Source organism: Blennius ocellaris, assembly GCF_963422515.1.
Source record: "Blennius ocellaris genome assembly, chromosome: 21".
Lineage (NCBI taxonomy): Eukaryota > Metazoa > Chordata > Actinopteri > Blenniiformes > Blenniidae > Blennius > Blennius ocellaris.
This window is the reverse complement of record NC_137670.1, coordinates 8433840-8457649: the sequence shown is the minus strand read 5'-3', so window position 1 is coordinate 8457649 and position 23810 is coordinate 8433840. Positions and strand designations below refer to the sequence as shown.

General features: G+C 42.3%; 1 protein-coding gene across 1 annotated transcript in view; it reads left to right on the top strand.

Moving 5' to 3' along the window:
* Nucleotides 1-694: 694 nt before the first annotated feature.
* Nucleotides 695-23810, top strand: part of uts2r (urotensin 2 receptor) — a 39968-nt gene continuing 16852 nt past the window's right edge. The window contains exons 1-3 of the mRNA XM_080517099.1: nucleotides 695-1044; nucleotides 2312-3027; nucleotides 6675-7050. Of these exons, the coding sequence (XP_080373225.1) occupies nucleotides 2314-3027; nucleotides 6675-7049 (1089 nt within the window). The 5' untranslated portion in view covers nucleotides 695-1044; nucleotides 2312-2313 and the 3' untranslated portion in view covers nucleotide 7050. The remainder of the gene's footprint in view (nucleotides 1045-2311; nucleotides 3028-6674; nucleotides 7051-23810) is intronic.

Here is a 23810-nt window from a genome sequence, read left to right as displayed (position 1 = left end):
CCTCCTAGCAGCAAACAAAGGCCAAACACAATGTTTAGCTTGGATCAGTCCCTGTGGCAGCTGCCGATGTGTGATGGCTGCGCTTAGGCAATCTGCCGCAGCAGTGGGTAGGTGACACTGACCCTGGCGCTCATTCATTTGGAAATAATGGTCCGTAGATAAGTACCCATTTCAATAAATAGCCTGCGATGCCTTTTCTTTCACCTGCTGATTGATTTGTTGCAAATATTGGTTTGTGTCAGCAGGGTTGTTGTGACGGTGTGTCTTGAGTCACGGTATTGCAGTGCAGTCTCTGTTGCGTGGAAATAGATGGCACAGTGTAACCTCAGAGAGAGAGAGAGAGAGAGAGAGAGAGAGAGAGAGAGAGAGAGAGAGAGCACATTTCCTGCATACCTCTCTGTTGCCCGCGAGCTCAGTTTTCTCCTCCCTCCCATTTCGGGCTTCTGAGCGCGACAGGCTCACCAGCAGCGCCTTCCTCCCTCTCTTGCTCTCCCTTCTCTACCTCTGGCGCTCTCTCTCAGTCAGAGGGGATCCTCCGTAACAGCTGTAGCTCAGTGTGATCCTCACTTCTCATCTTTTCACTGACATCTTTTTTTCCTGTCTTTTTTCTCTCACTCTCTCTCTCTCTCTCCTCTGAATTGAGTTGGTCAGCTGCCGATATCATTGCTGACATTCAGTGTTTGGATGCTTACCTAGGCAGGAGAACTTTTCATGCTCCCGTCAGTGCACCTCTTTTGTTAATCCAGACACTTGGGATTGTGTTTGTCTTTCGGTTTAGAGATAAGTCAATGATGAAAGGTTTTTTTTTCTCATAGTGGATGATTCATCTTATCTTGTCTTCTTTCCACTTCTCAAGACTTCTGGGTGGTAGTTTTTTTCTTTCCCTTTTGTTCCACCTGTGCCTCTGAAGACTCTCCAGAGAGTTTTATGGAGTGTGAAATTTGCCCAGTAAGTGAGAAGTTTGGATGGAGCAGAGTGGGACAAAGCATGGCTGATGGGACGGCAGCTGAGTGTTGAAGCTTTCAGTCTAGGAAGGCAGTCCAGGTAAGTATCGGCATAATTCACCTAAATTACACATGGGATTTCATCCAAGAATGTGCATTTGAATGTGTGTGCTAAAGGGACTTATTGCGTCGTCAAAGCATGCCGGATAGGTATATTAGTGAGAGAGAAGGGAAATGTCATAGCAACACAGTCTGACTTCAACTCTGGTACCAGTGCTGTGTTAGACATGACTACGTCATGTTGGACGAATCAGTGGGTTCTGTCTGAATTTTGACAGCCGCACATTAGTCTAGATAAAGATGAAGAGTAAGACCCCTGTAACTTGGAAAAATGTTTTAATATCATTCAAACCTTTTATAAATTTTTTCCAGTCCTGCACGTTCCAAACAAATAAGTGAGATATCTTGGCTTGAATAGATCAATAATGTATCTTCAGGAAGATTCATGTATACAACATTGTTAGAATGCATCCTATACAAAAGCATAATTGGCAAGGCATTCACATAATCTATTAGAAAACAAGACTATCTCTCCCCATTCCAAATCAATAGTCTTAAAGTTTTAAGTGTTTTAGGGGCTTTCAAATCCTTGGAGAGCAGCTGGACACTTGTGTTTATGGGCTTAAAATGTGAGTAATATTGTCTGTATTACCTTGGAAATGAGGATGTAATACAATGATATTCAGAAATTATGTGATGATACTCTTCACTACCCAAAATGTAATATCTCGTGTACGGTCAGATGGGTTTTTCAAGCAGATGCACTTGAAAAAGAAACAAGTAGAATACAGAATGATTTTCTCTCCTGTAATATGGGCAGCGCAGCCACAGCCTAATCTGTATGATCAACAGGTTCAAAACATTTGCATCATCTCATTTCATGGCCAATATGGGGGAAAATAGTATACATAGGCTGCTTTCTAAGACATAGAATATCATAAAAGTTTCAAAGTTTTTAATTTCAATGCTGTGGTTAAAGTATGTGAATATAATGAGGGATTTCACCCTGCTCAGTTAGTCATGGTTAGAATTCCATCTCGGCAGTCGGAAGTACTTGAGAATGTGGCATGCAGATTTTGCAATTGACTAATAGAGACGGAGGCTGTAAGAAGCTTTGCATTGAAAGTAACTCATTAAGCCAATCTTTGATGACTTACTCCAACAAGGGGAATATAAACAGGACAGAATGTACCAGCGTAGTGTCTCCATTTGTATAATACCTACTCACTCAAACAATTGCCCAAGTTTCAGATAGAGATTATTGTTTAATGTCATAATTTCAGTAATTTCTGTTCCCACTCATCCAGGAATGACTACAGTGTCCATGGAACCTGTAGGAGTCCTAGTGGAAAGGGGCGCCAATGCCACGGACCCACCTCTGAGCTCCCATGAAGATACGGCCGCCACCTTCACCATCGGCACCATCCTCTCCATCATGTGCCTTGTGGGAGTCCTGGGGAACATCTACACCCTGGTGGTCATGTGTCACTCCATGAGGACGGCGGCCTCGATGTACATTTACATTATAAACTTGGCCCTGGCAGACCTGCTTTATCTTCTCACCATTCCCTTCGTGGTGTGCACGCACTTCCTCAAGGGATGGTACTTTGGGGACGCAGGGTGTCGGATTCTGATCAGCATGGACTTCCTCACCATGCACGCAAGCATCTTCACGCTGACAATCATGAGCACGGAGCGCTACTTTGCCGTGCTGAAGCCGCTCGACACCGTAAAGCGGTCAAAAAGCTACCGGAAGGCTATCGCCTTGCTGGTGTGGGCAGCCTCACTAATCCTCACCTTGCCAATGATTGTGAGGATTCAGCTCATGACGGTGGGCAACAAGGCCATGTGTCAGCCAACCCTGTCGCCATCCTCCTACAAGGTTTACATCTCTTTCCTGTTTTGCACTAGCATTGTTGCTCCGGGACTGATCATTGGCTATCTCTACATCCAGCTGGCACGCACTTATTGGATTTCACAGACAGAGACCTTCAAACAGACCAAGAAACTACCTAATCAAAAGGTCAGTGAATCACAGGATGGTATTTTTCATCACATGTGGTTATATTTCCCAACAGCTCACTCTCTTGTGGTGCTCCTTGTGTTTTACCACTCATCATCAACAATTTATGGGCTGAATTACTCTGTGTTTGCTCAGCCACTTATGATAACCCAGTTCCAAAACCAACACACTTTCTTGGCTGTAATCCTCAATATGATTCGTCAGTGCCCTCCTACAATTTTGCAAAATCTAAAATACTGTTGGCCGAAAGTGCTGAAGCCATTTTTTGAGAAAACTATTTGCTCAGTATTGAGGGATGATTGTGGTAAAGATATGGCAACGGTTTAGGGCTGCACAATTTGACCTCAAATCTAGATTGCGATATAATTTGAAGCATCGCAGTAATGATATATATTGTGATATATTCTTTTTAGAATGACTGTGGACATACTCACCAACCAGATATATTTCAACAAAATAAACACTCTTAAAAAAAAGTCTAGAATGCCATTTTAAGAACATTTATTATGCAAAAAAATTTTTTTTAAATTAAACATTTATGGTACTTGTATTATCAATCCACTGCTGATTCTTCTGTTTTCAGCTTTCCTGGTGTTAAACTGACACAATTGCCAAATTGTTACTGTCTAAATGCAAAACTTTTCTGAGCTGAAAATGCAAAATGACAATTTGTCATTCTGCCAAAATAGGCTTTTGTTATGCAACCCAACACATGTGTAACAAATTTGTTCTTTTGTTTATACCACGCTTAATGCTTTTTTCTGCTCTACGATTATCACAGTTATTGTGCGGTTTTATACCGTTGGTATTTCACATGACGACGTACTAGTATTAAAGTAATCGGCAAACAATTGAATCTTTTCTCAGCAGTTTGGTATACAATGCATAACAAAATATTCAACAAGCTGTTTTCATATGTCGGGACTAAACTTGGGGGAAGTGTTTGGTTCACTGTCACTTTCATGACCTTTCGCTCAGTCAGCAACTTGGCAGGGATGAAACCTGCTGCATCCATCAGGTCCACCTTCATGAATAGAAAGGAAGGTAAGCACAATCAGGGCAGAAGGAAGGGTCTTATCCTGTAACTAGCAGGTCCGTAATGTTCTTTTTGGCAGCTACTGTATCAGCTGTTTTGACCGGGCTTTCCCGACAACACTGTCATCGCCACCGATAAAGAGCTGCTATTCACGATAATGTAAGCGTGGTAAGTGTTCCGTCGTCACTGCTCTCTGCAGCAGGCTTTTTCTGATTCCCCCGTTCCCCCACTGCACACGCTGAGACCAAACTGGTTCCAATTTGCTTCATTGCAGGACTAAAGACGGATTCATTTTGTCTTATCAGTGTGATTAACTACACGGCAAATGCTTCCCTTACCTTGCCTGACAGGCTCTTTGTTAGGGCTTTAGAGAGAGATTAGAACTAAAAGAGAGAGTAGACTGGCTAACAACGAGAAGTGCTCCTACATGCTACAGAAATAATCCTCTCTGTCGTTATCATTGCTGTTTAACTGGGTTTGTGTGACAACAGTTGGCTTTCAAAATATGAGTCTCTCCTCAATAACATTTGTCCACTTGTGATACGACTTGGGATGAATATGTAACTGGGTTAGTATATTATCATTTGTGCTTTGGAATTTGTATAGTTCACCTTTTCTTCCAATTTTAATCAAATTCATCTGCAGTTAATACAAGTAGCTTTGTAGAAGTGGATCACTTGTTGAGCTTTTCATTTTGGGTATTTTTACCAGTTGTTTCTGGCTTTTTGCCACCAGTTATAACAATGCATTTAATTCATGAATGTCTTTCAAGACAGTCAAGGTCACTGTATAGTAATGAGATGAAATATAATCAACACAATCGAATGCAGCAGGGCTCCATCTGAATACAGAGTGCTTGAGAACATAATTAATTTAGATCTGAAATTCTAATCTTCCATTCATTTTTACTTTTGGCAATTTCATGGCTAGAATATCCCAACTCGGAGCTTGTGGAGGCTTTCGTAGTGGAGTTTCCATGTTCTCCATGCACATGCATTGCTGTTCCTGGTCTATAACAATCCCAAAATATACACAATGGGTGAATTAGTGTCTCTAATTTTACTTTCGGTGTGAAGAAAGGTACTGTCTGTTTGCATTTTCACCCGATGTGAGCTGGGATGGAAACAAGCTACCTGCCAGTAAATGGTAGCACTTGGTTTAGTAAATATCAAAGGTTAGATTCAGTTCTGATCATACCACCACATTCTGCTACTATATTACATTTAATAAGACCAAGTTTTGGCAAAAAGATGAGTCTGGACACTAAAGTGTGAAATCTATTTACTGTAACTTTGTCACAGTTTGTTCTCACCTCAAACAAAAAGAACACGTTTTATCATAATATGGATTTGCTGCAAAAGATGTACCAGTCAGGTTTGTTACTATGGTAATGCTAAAATATAGGTTTTGGCATTGAAATAATAGAATTTTTTCGAACGCGACGTATGTGGAAACATGAATGTTCTTTATATGCTTGTGTTGAATGGTTCCATCAGATGTTTCCAAAGCCGTGTGATTCTGCCCTCATGTGCGTTTTTTGTTGAATGCAAGATGTAACCAACATATGACTCATATACAGCAAATACAGAGATGTCTTTTAATTCTGTGGTGGTGTAGAGGTTAGAGAAACAGATTTACGATTAGAACTTTGCAGGTTTGAATCCCACTGCTGGCAGCTCTCTGTAGCAGCGCATTGCTCCTGCTATGTACAGTTAATCATAAATATGATCAGAATTGTTTAAATACAGAGAAGTAAATTACCTAAATTAGGAATCAATAAAGTATGGTTTCTGAAAATGTAGGGTGTTTTTTCTTATGAAACTATCTGTGATGGACTGGTGACTAGTCCAAGCTGTACCATGACTTCATCCAAGTCACATGTCATGAGCTCCAGTGACCCTAAATTGGATAAAGTGGTGTCAAATATGTATTTATAAATGCAATAAAAAAAAAAAATCACATTTTATATGGTCTGTTGGCAAAGTATATTTAATTAGTATGCAGTGAATGTAAACTGCAGAAGAAATAATTCAAAAGAAGTGGGTATGCTGAGACCACGGGGAGGGTCGATACCACTAAAAATTCTTCAGCATATTGCCCTGTACTTAACATACTAAAAAACTTAACGACCCTCTTGACCTGCTTTTTTTTAATCAGAATTATTGAATCAACGTTGTTTGAAAGTCATGGATTTTTCCATCAAGCCAATTCCTTAACCAGAAAAGTCATCCAATATGCACCAAGAGACTTTTCTTGTTCCTACATTATTCCCAACAGTGGTGAAATTTAAACCCATCTGTGGGGAAGAAATGCTCTGGGTTGTGTATTTTTCAGTTTTCATTAATTTAGATGGGGAAAAGAGACCAATCAAGTTGGATCAAACTGGATACTGACCAAACTGAAACCTAAAGAGTCCAGAATATAATTTCATGTTCTCCTTCCTCAAATCTATGAATCGTATCTCGACATGCTGAAGCTCTGTTGATGGTCAAGCTTTTGATCTAGTTTCTTGGGGATCTATATGAATACACCTGACGTATCATAAGGCACTCCCCGAAGTGAACTGCGTCTCATTAATACAGCCTTTCTACCTGTGGTCTTCCTTGTCCAGGTGCTCTACTTGATCTTCACCATTGTGCTCCTCTTCTGGGCGTGCTTCCTGCCTTTCTGGATCTGGCAACTGTGCCAGTTCCACCCCTTGCTGTCGCTCTCACCCAAAGCCAAGCGCAACATCAACTACCTGACCACATGCCTGACGTACTCCAACAGCTGCATCAATCCGTTCCTCTACACGCTGCTCACCAAGAACTACAAGGAGTACCTGAGGAAGCACAAGCGGTCGTGGTCGGCCGGCAACTACTTCAACCGGCGGAGTCGGTTCCAGCGCTCACCGCGGAGGTCACCATCGGCCAGCAGCCAGCAATGCACCGAGAGCTTCATGCTCACGCACACGGCCTCGTTGCGAGCGCATAACAGCAGCTTGTGAGGTAGGAATCAGCTCTTTAAGAATAACATTTGTGACTTGTTAGGATAAGTGAGACTCCCAAAATACAATCATCTTCCTACTGCTCTGAGAGCCAGAGGGGGGGGATTGAGACATTGTAGGAGTTTTCTATCACAGGAAGGTCTGGTTGTGATGGGTTCTGTGATAGCAGATGGTATTTATTTCTGCCCACCCCACGGAAACATGTCTGTTTGGGATTTCGACTTCCTGGTATGCAGTGTAAACATGTCCATATGGGACTGCTGGGGCCTGATGATATTTATGTGTGGATGTGAGTGAATTTCAATGGACATTCAGTTGAATGGAATACTCAGAAGGATCTGGATTCCTCTTGAGTCAATGTGTTTTCAATCTGGATGCTGGAAAAAAAAGTATTTACTTTTACTAAAATCCTATTTGTGACTATTATACCTCGATAATATGATTCTTTCTTTCATTTGTAGCTCAATATGTTTTTTTAAGGGGATTCTATAAAACTACCAAGTCCCAGGAGAACATGGACATGGAGTCATGACACTCACAAGGCCGCCATTGTTGTTGTCCATTTACTTGTGCAGAATTAGTTAATACAGGCATGGTGCGCATTCTCAGCCGCAGTGTTTATTAAAGTTGTGTTTTCTCCTCTTTCCTCGAAGAGTCGGAGCATTTGTAAAAGACTTAATCTATGTTGCTCTGTATATATTATGCTTTAATATGTGTTTCCTGCGCTTATTAAAAGGTTGAAAATGTAACTTGTGTGACAAAAGAGAAATACAGATCTGCTGTTTCCACCTGGTCAGCACTTGGTAATGGTGGTAATGTTTCTGCTAATGAAAGCTTGTATGATACCTTCATAATGGAGCAATTCATTCTGCATGCGGAGTCCTAACATTTGCGCCGCTTATGTGGATTTTCCAGCTTGACTTTCACACTCTGCTGCCTTGATTATTATTTCTTGTGGAATTTTCTAGTGCCTCAAGAAAGCTGTAAAGCTTGTGAATGAAACCTTACACTTTTTAGTAGCCCAAAGAAGTTTCTTGTCAGAGTTTCTTTTCATGGTCATTTGTCTACTGTAGGGGGGGGGGGGGGGGGTTCTGGCAGGCTTCCATAATTGAACTCAGTTTCTCTTAGCAATTGTCATCTTCCTCAAGTTGCGCCATTAAATCTCAGTGATTGAATGAGGATTCGTGTTCGGAATCTGCATGATTGTTTCTGAGTTTTTTCCCCAGGTGTCCCAGCGCTTGCACTACAAAGACTAGTCAGTGTGTAATTATTCACGCAGTCTGTGTGTCCCATATGTTCATACAGGGACTATAAATTTCGGTTGCAAATGTGCCTTGCAGAGGAAACTGGACGAATGAAGGAGAGCGTAGCAGTGGGGAATGGTAGATGGAACAGCAGAGCGACGACAGAAGAGGGTGAACAGGGGGTGGTGGGAAGGGGGTTGAGGGTGGGCAACACACACACACACACACACACACACACACACACACACACACACACACACACACACACAGGTTTCTGGTGTATAAATACTCCTCCGCTATGTGGCTCCAACCATAGTTTATAGAGTTGGCTACTACCTTCACCATATGTTTACCTTTTATTCCCATCAGATTGACAGAGAAACAATAATTTTATGTCTCACAATATTATCACTTCTTTTGTTTTCACAAGAGAATACATGGGGAAAGAAAGAAAAGAAAAGCCCAATATCTGGAAGAAACTATCTGACATTATTGTATGGTGTGTGTGCAAGTTACCTACTGAGACAGAGTAGTAACAGAGTGTCATATATTACGACACTACACTCAGCCTTGAAATACAATGTGTTGAGTGGCGGCTGCCATAATTCACAGGGGCAGAGAATATGGCTCCATATTTGTGCCTGCACACACCTGAACTCGCATAGCATCTGTCTCCAATATCTCCACACAATTTAACCAGGACCAGAAGTCTGTGTGTGCTGTAATGAAAAGGATTTATTTTTTCCAATGTTGCGTGGCACTGCAGTGCTGGCCAATACTTTAAAGTCCTGTATTTTCATATAAACAATAAATTTAGCCTAATCTTTGAGCACAAAATAGCAAAAACATATTGTAGCACAGAGTTCCTTAAGTCTCTGGATGTGCAGGGACTGTCGTGGCTGACTCGTCTCTGCAACATCGCGTGGCGGGTGGGGACAGTACCTCTGGACTGGCAGACCGGGGTGGTGGTCCCTCTCTTTAAGAAGGGGGATCGGAGGGTGTGTTCCAACTACAGAGGGATCACACTCCTCAGCCTCCCCGGGAAAGTCTATTCCAGGGTACTGGAGAGGAGGGTCCGGCCGTTAGTCGAACCTCGGATCCAAGAGGAACAATGCGGTTTTCGTCCTGGTCGTGGAACACTGGACCAGCTCTATACCCTCCGCCAGGTGCTTGAGGGTTCGTGGGAGTTCGCCCAACCAGTCCACATGTGTTTTGTGGATCTGGAGAAGGCGTTCGACCGCGTCCCCCGAGATGTCCTGTGGGGGGTGCTCCGGGAGTACGGAGTCCGAGGTCCCTTGTTGAGGGCTGTTCGGTCCTAGTATTCCCGGAGCAGGAGTCTGGTTCGCATTGCCGGCAGTAAGTCGGACCTGTTCCCTGTGCACGTTGGCCTCCGGCAGGGGTGTCCTTTGTCACCGGTTCTGTTCATCATATATATGGACAGAATTTCTAGGCACAGCCGGGGGCCGGAGGGGGTCCGGCTTGGGGACCACAGAATCTCATCTCTGCTATTTGCGGATGATGTGGTTCTGTTGGCCCCATCAAGCCTGGATCTCCAGCGTGCACTGACACGGTTCGCAGCCGAGTGTGAAGCAGCTGGGATGAGGATCAGCACCTCTAAATCCGAGGCCATGGTTCTCGACCGGAAAAAGGTGGCTTGCCCCCTCCAGGTCGGTGGAGTGCCCTTGTCCCAAGTGGAGGAGTTTAAGTATCTTGGGGTCTTGTTCACGAGTGGGGGAAAGATGGAGCGTGAGATCGACAGGCGGATCGGTGCAGCGTCTGCAGTTATGCGGACGTTGTATCGGTCCGTCGTGGTGAAGAAGGAGCTGAGCCAAAAAGCGAAGCTCTCGATTTACCGGTCGATCTTCGTTCCTACCCTCACCTATGGTCATGAACTATGGGTCATGGCCGAAAGAACGAGATCCCGGATACAAGCGGCTGAAATGAGCTTCCTCCGTAGGGTGGCTGGGCGTACCCTTAGAGATAGGGTGAGGAGCTCAGTCACCAGGGAGGAGCTCGGAGTAGAGCCGCTGCTCCTCCACATCGAGAGGAGCCAGCTGAGGTGGCTCGGGCATCTATTTCGGATGCCCCCCGGACGCCTCCCGAGGGAGGTGTTTCGGGCATGTCCCTCCGGTAGGAGGCCTCGGGGCAGACCCAGGACACGCTGGAGGGACTATGTCTCTCGGCTGGCCTGGGAACGCCTTGGGGTGCCACCGGAGGAGCTGGAGGAAGTGTCTGGGGCGAGGGAAGTCTGGGCAACTCTGCTCAGACTGCTGCCTCCGCGACCCGGCCCCGGATAAAGCGGTAGCCAATGGATGGATGGATGGATATTGTAGCATGGTTTGATTTATTATAGTTTTTTTGGACTTAATAATTTTTTTTTTTTTTTTTAAAGATTACTAACATACAAGTTCTTGCGAAACATATTTGGTTCGTGAAGCGTTTCAACACTAGTCCTTTTTATGGTGGTAGTCTTAGGCCGTGTTTACATGTTTTACATTTTTCAGTTTCAAATAGAAAGCATTCACCACATTTTGGGTGTCTGGGTGCTCGTCGTTGAAAATGCAACTTTTCGAAAACGGTTCCCAAGGTGGAACTTTTCAAAAACGCTCTGACTCCATGACAACAGGAGGAAGCAAAACTTTTTAGATCTGCTACAACTCTGGCTCCGTGTAGACGGAGGGAAATGCTTAATTAACAGTGCCAACTGGTGGCCTGGCATGCTTACTCCATAATTTTTAGCGTTTCTGCTGTTTCCGTGTAAACAGACATCATTTTTAAAATGCTGCTGTGTAAACACGAAACCTTTCTGAAATGAAAAAAAAAAAAAAAAAAGTGAAAACCTCAATATGCTGCAGAGATATCCTGCTGTGAACTGCTCTCGTCAATCTGAAGGTATCTCCTTCACACCGTGCCTCCACTCAACAATCACAGCCTCGCCTAAATGGGCTTTGATTTACACCAACAAGGGCGGCACCTTTAACACGCCGCTGACAACAAACAGTATGATCTTTTAATTGCGAAATTCAGAAACTTTTATCTGCTGTGGGGAAACAGCGTGGTTTTACACACTTAGCTTGCTCTCCAGTTGGAAAACTGTGTCATCTACTATTGCAAGAGCATACTCTGCAATAAAATGACCTGGGGGGTCAGCAGCAAGGATATCGCCGCATTATTTTAGTATAAAGCAATGATAGAATTGGCTCTGTCTAAAAAAAAAAATAAAAAAAATTGCTATCTCTATGATGAGTGTTTAGCTGACGGATACAACTGTATAAAAACCAGACCGAGGCTTATCTGTTCAGCGCATTTCACACATCAGCTAATCATTTGGGTTGCGCCTAAAGGCTGACTCACATTCTTGACTGCTGAAGAAAGGTGCCTACAAAGGAGACTGGAAAATCATTTTTGTAAAATATGAGCCAGTGGAAAACCAGTTTCTAACAATCATTCAAAATCTAACATCTTTCTTTCTTTATTGCTCTCCATGCTGATTTTTAATTGCCTTGAACTGAAGTTTTTTGTCAAACAGCCCCCTGACGTCGTCGCCGCCGCATGCTACGTTTTCCAATTCTGAAGTGCCGCCAAGCGGTTTCCCTCCATAAAATGTTCCTCGCGGTGACAGCCGCCTGGCAGCCACCGTGCCGGTGCCCCAGCTGCTAATGTGCGTCTATAGCATTGCGTTATTGGGCCTTGAGAAGAGCAGTCACAAGACTGAAAAAAACTATTGCAACAATAATAAAAAGAGGAAATGGCTGGAGCTCGGGGGATTTTTTTTCTTCTCTTTTTCCCATGGAAATCACGTACCACATAGCCTTGTTAAACAGGGCAGAGGTTTAATATGCATCACAACAGAAAGGACATATAGAATCTCCTTGACAGGCATAATTATTCTATGCGCCTATGCAACGATTCCCCATATACTCAGATCGGCGATCGGCAATCGCCCTCAATGTAGCGCTAATGCGTCCCAGGAAATTAACAAAGATAAGAGGGAAAGTGGACATGGGTTCAATTGCATTACCATTGTCTGTTCGCTTGGGGCAACTTCTCTGTCTGCACAATGCAACCCATGAGAGCAGGCTCACCATGGCTTCAGCTATTAAACACGGTCACACGCACAGTGTCATACATTATCCTATGTCCGTGATCCTATATGTACAGTAGCTTGTTCTGAATGTGCCATAATCTATCTTGAATTTTCATTGTTAGAATGGCAGCACTTAATATTTATCCTTTCCCTCCCTGATGAGGATGAAACTCATCAAGCAATTTTTCCTCATGCAACAGATTCTCAAGTCATATTTCTTTGTGACGGTTTCGCCTGAGCAGAAAAAAAGTGAATAATTCATTCGTAAAAGTAAACAAACACCTGAAAAGCCACTGATGTACATACCCCAATACATTATTCAGAGCCTTTAAAATGCTGTTTTTTGGGTTTTTTTTTAAATGGGTGAGAGCCTCATTTTCGCTACCTGGGGAGAATCCTCTAGTGCCTGTGGAACTGTTGAGGAGATATAACCAAGAATCTGAAGGTCAAACAGAAAAGGGGGATGGGGGTGCAAACCTAATACCGATAGTCCATTACTGTGCAACTCTAATCAGTAAATGCGCCACAAAAATGTCTTTCTCACTAATGGACAGCAAATTATGAGGAAGATCTTCTCGCGCAAGAATTTAGAGGAGTTGCAGCAACCAATTTAATGAAAATGACTTATTGTGTGTCTCTTAGTTGAATCAACATGACTCAGTCATGCCGATGAAAGCCATCAGGCTTGTAGGGCAGGGTTTTTAGGATTTTGAGTTTCCCTTCAACGGCCCGATTCCAGGTGTTCTTGGGTCGTCTTGGGTTGACTTCAAAGAACAGTCAAAAATCAATTTTTTGGGGGAGGGGAAATCTTCTTGTGAAATCCCAATGTTTTTATGTTTATGACATATATTTACAACCTTATGAGCTGTTATCTTCCCGTTAAAGCGTAAACAGATGTTTTATCTGGTTGAAACTGGCAAAAATTTCCATTTTGCTCATAAATGTTGGCCTCTGGGGGATATAAATCTAACTCGAAACGTGTTGTATCATGACGTGGTCAACAATCGTCAATGTTGCTATGTTTACATTGGGTTTTGGCATTTTTCGAAATGGCTAAGTAGCTTCTGAGTTAAATCCAGACCACTAATGTGTCAAAGAAAGTGTTTGTGTGGTGGCATACATCATCCAGGCTGTAAAATCTCTATTTGTTCATAGCATCTTCATGGCTCTAGTCATAAATTTCACACCATAAACTCCATGAATGATCAAACATGTGATGCGTTGACCGCTATTAGAGCCTCCCATGAAACAGTCATTCCCTAACAGCCCAGACATGATCCATCTTTAATTATAATTGCTTTAATCCTGCGTCTGGAGCCCGGCACGGCGGCCACACTTTAAAGCCATCCTCATCTGTCAAAGGCTGTACCACAGCACGTTATAGAGATATTGATAGACGACTCATTAACTCGGTTATCGTCTTCGAGCCCCCGTTTTTCTTTCTCTCTCCACATCAGCTGCTGGGTGCATTTGGTCTGAGGGTTGTTGCCGTTTGGCAGAGTCGAGCAGAGGTCACCTCTGAGAAGGTTGTTTCGGGAAAGCACACGCTTCTTTATTTTTTTGCCCCGTGTTGCTAAGAAGCCGCATCGATCTGCCAGTCATATATCTGAAAGCTGATTACATTGGCTAGGCTCATTTTGGGAATTGGAAATGGCTGTTCTTCCCTCGTCACAAGTGACAGGATGCTTTGCCTGTAATAGCTATTGGCCACATTGTCTGGGAATGCACGAGCTGTGATCGATACGCACCTTGACTCGCCCTCCTCGGCTGTTCGGCTGCATTATATAGGGACCGGGATTGATCGAGTGCCCCCTTATCTTTGCAGGGCTCCTGTTAAGGCTACAACCCTCATTTGGAGAGATCTCACTATAATGAAACATGGGCTTCATTGATGATTTGATGCACGTACATGTATTACCTCCACGCTTCTTTTCACCCACTTCATCTTGATTATCAGCAGTTTTTGCAGCACGTTGTTCTGTTTCTCTCACAGATTTTTAGTCAGGCCCCTCATGTGAAATAGGAATAAACACATATTAGACCACTTTTAAGTTAAAAAAACCACAGCAGTTAAAATGTGAAACTTTCATTCGGATATTGCTCTACCAATAGATATTTATCACAGAACAGCAATGAGTAACTAACTATTGAAGAAAATTCGAATTAAAGTCCCATTTTCATGACAATGGTACTCGGAGCCACTGAAACTTTTTTAAATTGTTTTGGGGAAAAAAAAACACTTCTCCCTTGAAACGGCAGAAGACGCAACTTTTGGAAAATGTTCCAACTCATGAATCTGCTTAAATCTGGCTTACATCTTGCAAATTGGAAGAGTCTCTTGTTTCGCTGTCCCCACAAACACATAAACTCTAATGTCAGGCATGGTGGGGGGGACCATCATCGTGTGTGACTCCTTTTTGCTAACAGGTTTGCAGATGTAGATCACATAAATGGATGCAACAAAATACAGAGAAATCTTGCTGTTGAGCAACCTGATTCAATTTGCAGAATTATGACTTTTGTGCAGTGTTTAGCAAAGTAAACCATCAGAAATTGGCGATAAATATACTCAGCTCAGTGACAGCAAGTGTCAGCTTTTCAAATTTTTGAGCTCTGAGCGCTTTACTTCGTTTTTGACAGGAGCTGCACTTCTCACATTTGAATGGCAGGTGAGATATCAGAGAATTGAAATTCACATACTGCATTTTTCTACATCCTGACACTTCACATATGGTTTATTCAGTACTTTTTTCCCCCACCACCTGTGATTATTTGTTGGGTTTCCAGTTGTAATTTATGGCTCAGTTCTGATGCAGCAGATCTGTTGGATTATGAGATAACAAGTCACACACATGTGAGAACCATACCACCCCCCCACCCCATCAGCCCCAGTTTATGGTTACTCAGACATGGTGCAATTTGTTACGGGAGCTGTTTTTAATAAACAGACCAAAATGGAATAAAAACAGATGAAAGCATTGACATCGACAAATGATAGAAATATTATTAGCCTAATCAGATCACAAAGCTGCAAACCTGGGTTAAATATTGAACAATTCACAATACTTGGAACTGAATACATAATTTTGAAATTGTTACATTGGTTCTAGAATTTTCTATTGGTTTGGCTCTGGTTTGCTCTTAAAATATGAATAACCACAAGGTAGCGGATATATCCTTCACCCTTTCAGCAAAAGGAGCATTTATTCTCCTCTACTATCTGAGCAAATTGAACACAGGCATAAGTGTGACATTTTGTTTCCATACATCATTCAAATCGTTATAGAAATTATTTGTTAAACTCTCACTTTCACATATTCCATATATATATATATATATATATATATATATATATATATATATATATATATGTGGAATTTGGCTCCCCGATTAGGGGAATCCAGCCAAATCTGCCAACACTGATGAGCACATACTGGCCGACAAAATCTAGACAAAACCGTGAGGGAAAGAAGAAGGAAGTTGAGAGAAAAAAGAGAGCACAGCTTTTAACATGTTGGTGCTTATTTGTGATGTGACATGTGTCAGTCACGTGTCAATGATGAGACAGTGGCATATTTGCGACTGGATTGTTCAGACGGTGGCTCCATTGAAAGACTTCAGATACATATCCAAATTAGTACCACATTTAAACGAGGCCTGGGTCAGGTGTGACAAAATTGGAAATGTTTACATGGTCATAAAAAATGGTCCGATATGGGTCACTTGTCAGCAGGAAATCAGAATTAAGTGGCATTGACCTGCAGTATGAATGAGGCCTAAGGTCTATCACCACTGACATTCTACTTCGATATCAAGTGCACACCGACCAATTGTTACAGAAACTGTTGTACCCTCAGCCTTGCCAATCATCCACGTTGGCCCGTTTTAAGTTCTGCTTTAAACTACTGAACGTCAATGAAATGTCACAGCATCAGGACTCCAATGGCAGAGAGAAAAACTTGTCAGACGTCTGATCCGAAGGCCTAGAGAGACGGCGTTTAGAATGATTGCTCACCATTTCAGAAGCACTTTAAGCTCCTCTTCTCACCTCGCTATAGGCAATGTACCTACACACCCTTGAGCGCTTCAGGAAACATACCCGTCTGCCGCTGGGAGGACGTCAATCGTCTGAAGGCAAAAAATGAGGGCTGATAAGGGCACAAGGAGAGGAAAAGATAGAACGGGTGAGAGGCTGGTATATATTTTAACAGAACTATAGGTGAGCTCTTTAATCCATTCTGCCCGTCCACCACGCAGGAGGAACAGACGAGGCAAGAAAAGATTTGGCGAGAAGATGAGAAAATAAATGGAATTTCTGTGTCAGTGAGGAATAGAGGTGTGCGTTTATGGTCCTCGCGTCCTCGGCTGCACACATGCTTGTAAATACTTATCCCCTGACCCTGGACTAAAGTGTCTGGCATCTGCACACGATTTGCCATCCTCATCAAGAGGGCCAATAAAACACTTACACAAGCACCATGGAGGCATTAACAAAAGTCGTCCATGTGCTAACTTCTATTTAATAACGGTCTCGTGGATTGAGCAGAGTCCTTTCCTTTCTGTTCCTGTTTCCTTTTAAGAATTGCGACGTTTGTGTGTTTCCCAACGCAATTCCATGCTCCGTGGCAGAAAAATCCAGAACTTTTAACAGGTTGCTGCTGCCTCTTCCTGCCTCTCTCATCTGTTAGCGGAATTTGCGAGGTGAACCGTGAAGAATCACGCTGCGGCACTGTCAATCAATGTGAATTATTTTTGAGCCTCATAACAGCAGTAAATGGAACTGCGGAGCCATCAGTTTTTTTCAGGTGCAGGCCGGTGTGTCCCGGGATGAGAGCTGACCTTGTAAAATGAGTGATATGCCTTTTAAAACAACTGAAATTGATTGATTGGGTAGAAGTAGCATTCCCCCAGCAGTAAACATTGGTAATGGTCGCTCTTCTATCAACCCGGCTGCAAAGTCGAAGCACAATGCTAAGTGATATTGCACAACCTCTTTTTCTGCCCCAACATTTCATTCATTTTGCCTACTGGACCTGATATAAAAGCAGCTTAAACATAATAAAACGGCTGTATATATTTTGAGTAATTCACTTTCTCGCTAACAAAATGATAAATAAAAAAATAAAACACAGTTGGGGATATTTAAAAATGTTACAGGTCAGAGAAACAAGGTAGAGATCTCTGAAATACAAATAAAATGCTGGAACAATAAAGACACAAAGCACTCATCATTCATCATCCAAGGTTTATTCGAGCACTACTCCTTGTGTTTAAAGTTTCCAGATCAGTACTGCTCAATTCTTCCAATTGATTATGAATGATAGATGAGCAGGACTGTCCTGTACCTCTCGAAGTCATTTGGCTCCCAAAGAGTTTAAGGTCAATCAGTCTGCTGCTGTCACACTGGTCAATGGTCGTACCGATCAGCCATCTGGTTCTCCAGGTTTCTTCTTCAGCCAGCAGTGTTTGGGTGTACACCCACAGCAACCTGCCCAAGATTTTCCAATCCACTGGGAGCAATTAGTTGTTCAGCGTCTTCCTCAAGGACACCTCGGAAAGGTGATGGGGATGGGAATGGGGATCGATGGGGTAGATTGCTGAGAAATAATCAAATGTCGGCTGTTTGGATGTTCGCTAAAGATTATGAACATTTCAATAACTTTTGTAAAAAATAATCTATACTTAATTTTTTTTTTTTTCTTAATCAAGTGACTTTTTATGTATTTTTTTTGTAGTGGGAAAGGTCACTTTATTTTGCCCTACGCTAATTCAAGCTTGAGGGTAGTTTGACTTTTGTTCGTGTCTGTTCAGATTACATTGATTTATGATGAAAACGCAGAGGTACAATATAAAGCTGCAAGGTAGTAATTCAAGCTTATGTATAGACGGCAGCTGCCCAACTCTTCAGGTTCCATAATTGTCTCCGCGAGTTGTGTGAGTTGTGTAAAAGGGCAAACCTGAGTCCTATTTCAAGGCAGACTTACTGACTTGTCAATGCAGGACAAGTGCCGGGGGGTAACTAATAACATTAACGATCTCCCTGTGCCCTTTTTGTCGCCCCTCTGCACCACAGCAGGACACTGGAGTTGGCTCACGCGAGTACAAGCAATATTAATGTTATTAGTTACACTTCTGCATTTCCTGCTGCGATGGCGGAAAAAGGTCGCCCTTGAAAAGGAAGTGAGTTCTCTCATTGCGAACTGTCCCTGAGTGCTACTTGACTTATCCCATAACTGGCACTGGACCAGGATTGTGATTTTTTTAAATGTATTATTTATTTATTTTTAAGATTTTTTATCCAAAGGTCATTTTAAAACAGTTGCATTATTTATTGCAGAAAGGTATTCATTGGGATCTGCAGCATTCAGTAGTAATAGCCTCCTCGAGGCCGGGCAGGGTGAAGACCGGATACCTTCATCCCTCAGCTGGACATTTGATCATGTATGTGAGACCGGGAAGACTCTAAATGAGGAGGATGCATTATTTAGCTCATCCTGAGACGAAGTCCTCCCTGTTTCCTTTCCCTGGACACCGGCGAATCCTTTTCACCCACCGCTGAGCCTGCAGTAAATCACATTTTACTGCTTCTTCACCCCACCTACGTGCTTTCCCTTTCTCCGCCTCCAGTCTCGGGAATCTCCATCTCCCTGTCCAAACACAGAAAATCAACCTCTGACTGACAGCGCGCAGAGTAACGATGCCAAGACCTTTAAAGCCAGTAACCATAGGAACAAAGAGACCAGCCCTCACTGTATGCCGACATCTACGTACATGTGTTTGTGTGTGGTTGTTTGCTGAGGGATCCACACTCTACAGGGGGCTAATCTAGTGCAATAAATCATGGACATAAAAAGCTGATACAATCAATTGCAGGTCTGGATGTATGCTCACAGAGCGCCCTGCGAGCGTGATCTGATTCTACCGCTTCATCTCTTTCTATCTCTCTCACCCAGTATGGTAAAAAGTATATGTAGACTGTTCCGCATCCAAATTTTATGCTTGACCGCTTTAAAGGTTTTGGGATTTAGAATGTACAAAACCAACATTTCCTATTGTTTCAACGAGAAATCACATCATTTTAGGATTTGTAGAATGTAACAAAATCTGAATTCGCAGTCACACTGTGCAAACTGGATTATATTAACTTGGTAGGACAAGAAGTTTGACTTCATGATGTTGCTCTCTACTGTCAACCGCTACGATGTGCTTCAGTACACAGGAATAACGTTTTCCAGTACGTCATCTATGTGCACGCCAAGTCCTTCAAAAAACTAATGACGGCTAACAGAAAGGAGCAGTTGCTCCAGTAGAATTTATGAGCAGAGTAAAAACTATGGAAAAAGATGGAGTATGCCTGCTCGGGATCTAAGAATTGTCGATCTACACAACGTTGCTTTGCTTTGATTGTCACGTCACTTTCTGTTGTTTGTTTTCACCTGTAGCTCGGAGCAGCAGCAGCGCAGATAATATACTTTCAGGTTGTTGACAATGGCTGTGTAAACCTGCCTCACTTTACAACAACAGAGTTTAAGCCAGATGAAATGCCATCTTTTCTCATCTTTCATCTGAGATGGCCTAAATTGCACAATGTATAGATTCTGTATATTGTCTTGAATTGCCAGTGGATTGCTCAGAATGCCAGGGTGTACACACCAATCTCAGTGGTAAGATGATTCCCTACAACTTTAACCCTAAAGCAGTGGTTGGCAACTGTCCCAGGAGTAGTAATTTTGTAGAAGATTTTGAAAATCTGAAGCACCTGTTTCACGGAGGCCTTTACGCCATCCATTGACTTGTCAGTAGCTCGCTCCTCCAAAACCACCTGTTCTGTTCTGTCCGGGATGCACAGGGTTTTAATCCGTTTTCCTCCATCTCAAAATTAGATCAAAATGTATATCCAAATATACTTGGATTATGGATTGACATCAGACATAAGAGTTATGGTTTATTGCTTAATTATCCCAAATCTAAGCCACCAACAATTTTTCTAACCCATTTTCTGAACTTTTTTCACCCTGATTGAGCGATATATACCTGCAAGGTTGTGTTGTGCTAAACATACAACCAGATGTTTTCTGGGAGATCAAAGAAATTGTGGGCTTTAGTGCTTGTGAACTGTCTGGACCAACGTCTGAAAACATTTACATGACGGAAACTCGTCACGACTCCTTTCCTCTCTGTGTGAAAGAAGAACAATTTAAACAGTGAAGATGAGCATCCACTTAGCAACACAAAGATGTTGTTAAGGCTCAGGCTCCCTGCCAGCAAGTAAAGTTTTCTTTCAGCGAACTGAGACGAGTGTTTCTTTGCAGACAAGGCCTTGTGAGGATCATTGTGGGTTATAGCACAAAGATGTTAACTGGCTCCTTTCAAGCCATGTAAAACAGCCCTGCATGAAAAGTTATTGACATTCCAACGCATTACTAAACCGTTTCTCGTTTAGTTTTTATAGCGCCACAAGCCTCACGTTACCATGTAACAACCAAAAATCTCTGCTTAGATACATGCCAGATAAGTCAGCGATAAGTCAGCAATCACAGAGGAAATTATTTTTAAACATTTTGGTTGAGATTCCCAGTTGAAATGGAGGAAAGCTTGTATCTAAAGATAAATACAGATAACGAGCTTCAGTCTATGCAATAATTATGAGAGAGAAAATGTACTTTTTTTTTCTTGATTACCTTTTTGCAAACCATCTCATCCAAATAATTTCCACCCAGTCCCTTACTGGAGTGACCTGTTGTCAACCTCCTGTTGTCGTCCTGATTTCTGACTCCCATGCTTCATCTGTCCTTTCCCTCCTCTCCCCCTTGTTGACCCCCATCCCATCATGCTGCTATCTAAAATAGTTGACTGTGCTGTAATCCCTCCCGTTAAGTGTTTGCCCCTCCAGACACTGGATGTAAATATAGCACTGACCTTGTTCTGTCGCCTTCGGTCAGCAAATAAAAGGATCAAGGAGTGATCCATCAAAGTGAAGCATTGAATATGTTTCCCGTGAGGAGATAATGGCCACAGTGTTTAGTGGAATTTAGAAGAGCTCTTTAAGGGTCAATGAGATGCCACAGCTTTCAATAAAAGCATTCCAGCTACTGTTTGTGTATGTGTGGAGTTGGTTTCTGTTTCCCCATTAGCTCCACTCGAGGTACAGAGCCAATACCCACTAACAAGTCCTCCCTCGCAGTAGAGCGTAGGTCAGGTTCCTACAACGACCTGGAAACTGCAGGTGAGGAGTCCAGCACTGCGACCTTGAGTTTTGCTGACTCATCAGCATCAGGGAATATTTGCTGACACCACAGCAGACAGGCTGCTGCTGCTGGCTTCCAATGTGGCCACAAATGTGAAATTTCAGTCGCGTCCCTGAACCACCCTGACTGCTGCCGACAGTGTTTGAGGAGTGCAGTGAGACTGGATCCTTCCAACTTCTGGACTGAATCCGCTCATAAGTGAGAAATTCAATGTGACATATTGGAACTTACATGACACTACCAAGATTTCAAATCTAAATGTTACTTGCTGCATGGACAGGTAATTTCATGAGTTTTAAGTCATTTTCTTCTCAAATTCATTGTTTAAATCTTATAAATGGGCTACCCTGAAGGCTGATGAGTAAAATTAAAGAGAAGATTTAATATGTGTAACATTATAAGTGCAACAAATTGCAGGTTACATAGTTTTATGTAATAAAAACAGATGAAGAATTTTTTATTCTAATAATGTTGCATAATCCGTACGTTGTACAGGTATGGTATAAAAGACACAAGGAAGAAAGTAAAAGCATAAAGTCACACACAAATACAAATGTTACAAAAAATATAAAAGCAGCAGCACAAACATAAAGTCATGACAAATATGGAAAGGAGAAAACACATTTTAAAAAAGCAACAACATAAATGTAAAAGTTGCGACGCAAACTCAAAAGCTGCAACCCAAATAAAAATGTTGTGAGACCAATAGAGGAGCAACAATAACAACAAAAGCAGAAAACACCAATATAAAGTCATAATACAAATTGGGAGAGCACAAGAAAAATACACAAATACAAAAGTAGCACACAACAGCAACAACACATGAAACGTAAGAACCTGATCATACTGGATGACACAACACGATTCCGTGCTTCACTGAGTTCTCACATGTCAACCCACTGGCCTTCTGAAAGTGTCGCTGACCTCACACAACCCCTCTTCAAAACGTTCACACTACTTCTGTACACCAGAGTTAACGCACACTTCCACCCCCGTCTGGCTACGTGAATAACAAGCCAACACTCCCCACTTCGCTAAGATCAAACGTCCACAATAAAAGTTTCACAAAGCATCGGCTCTCCGATCTTTTACAGAAGGAAGTGGAGGAAAAAGAACCCGAACAAGATTTTTCATGCTTGTCCGCAGTGTTTTTGTATTTTATTTCTTTGCAGATTTGATCTTTTATAGAGTCGTCGCTACATCATACAGCGTGACAAATCCCCCAGTGATTTATTCAGCAGGATCCTCGATCATTTATAAGTGCCTCTGTCATCATTCATATGAGCAGATTTTCAGTAAAAACCCTCGCAGCCAAAACCCTGCATCAATTTGTGTGCTCCCCGCGTGCCAGAATCAATGAGGACGCCAAGTCCCGTTGTGTATTTGCTGCTTTGCTGGGCCTGTTTAGGCTGGATGTGTTCCTCATTCACATCCCTAATTTATGTGTGACTCATTGTCTGAGTGTTTGAATAGATGTCGATGTCTCTCATTAGCAGAATAGACTCAATATGGAAAACAATGTGGTGCAACACATTTGCACAAAACTTCAACACTGTTGATTTATTATCTTTTTTCAAAATACATTTGTCCAGGCTCTGTAGTTTTCTTTTTCTTTTTTTGGGGGGGGACTTTTTAAAGTGTATTTCACACACTCTACTTAACAAATGTGAATTGTGGGAGCATATTAACTAATTTGTCTGAAAGGTTATCATTATATGTGTGTCTGGTTCCATTACAAAAAGAACCAACAGATTGAACATACTGATGCTGATGCGTCTAGTTTAAGTCTGTTTCATCACTCATGTACAAGGACATTGGGTAGATCTCATCCCAAAGGAAAAGTAACTTGGTTAAGTTTAAAACTATAGGTTGTTTTTTTTTTTTTTAAATCACATTTTCATCTCAATATGTATCCCTACATAATTATTGAATAGTAATTGCAATTGACAAGTGCCCCCAGGGCGTTGGGAATTAGTTTTATGTGATTTAATCCAGATGCTGGTTGCAGAGGGCTGAGGCACACCCAAAATTGAGGCTAAATAAAAAAAATTAAGAGGCTGTCAAGACCAAAACAGCTTAACGTTTTGATGGGGAACAGCTCTCCAATTTCATGGTTATCTGCCCTTTGTTTTTTTTTTTTAATCTGTCAGCCTGGATTTTCAGTTCAATAAGAGTATGCCTG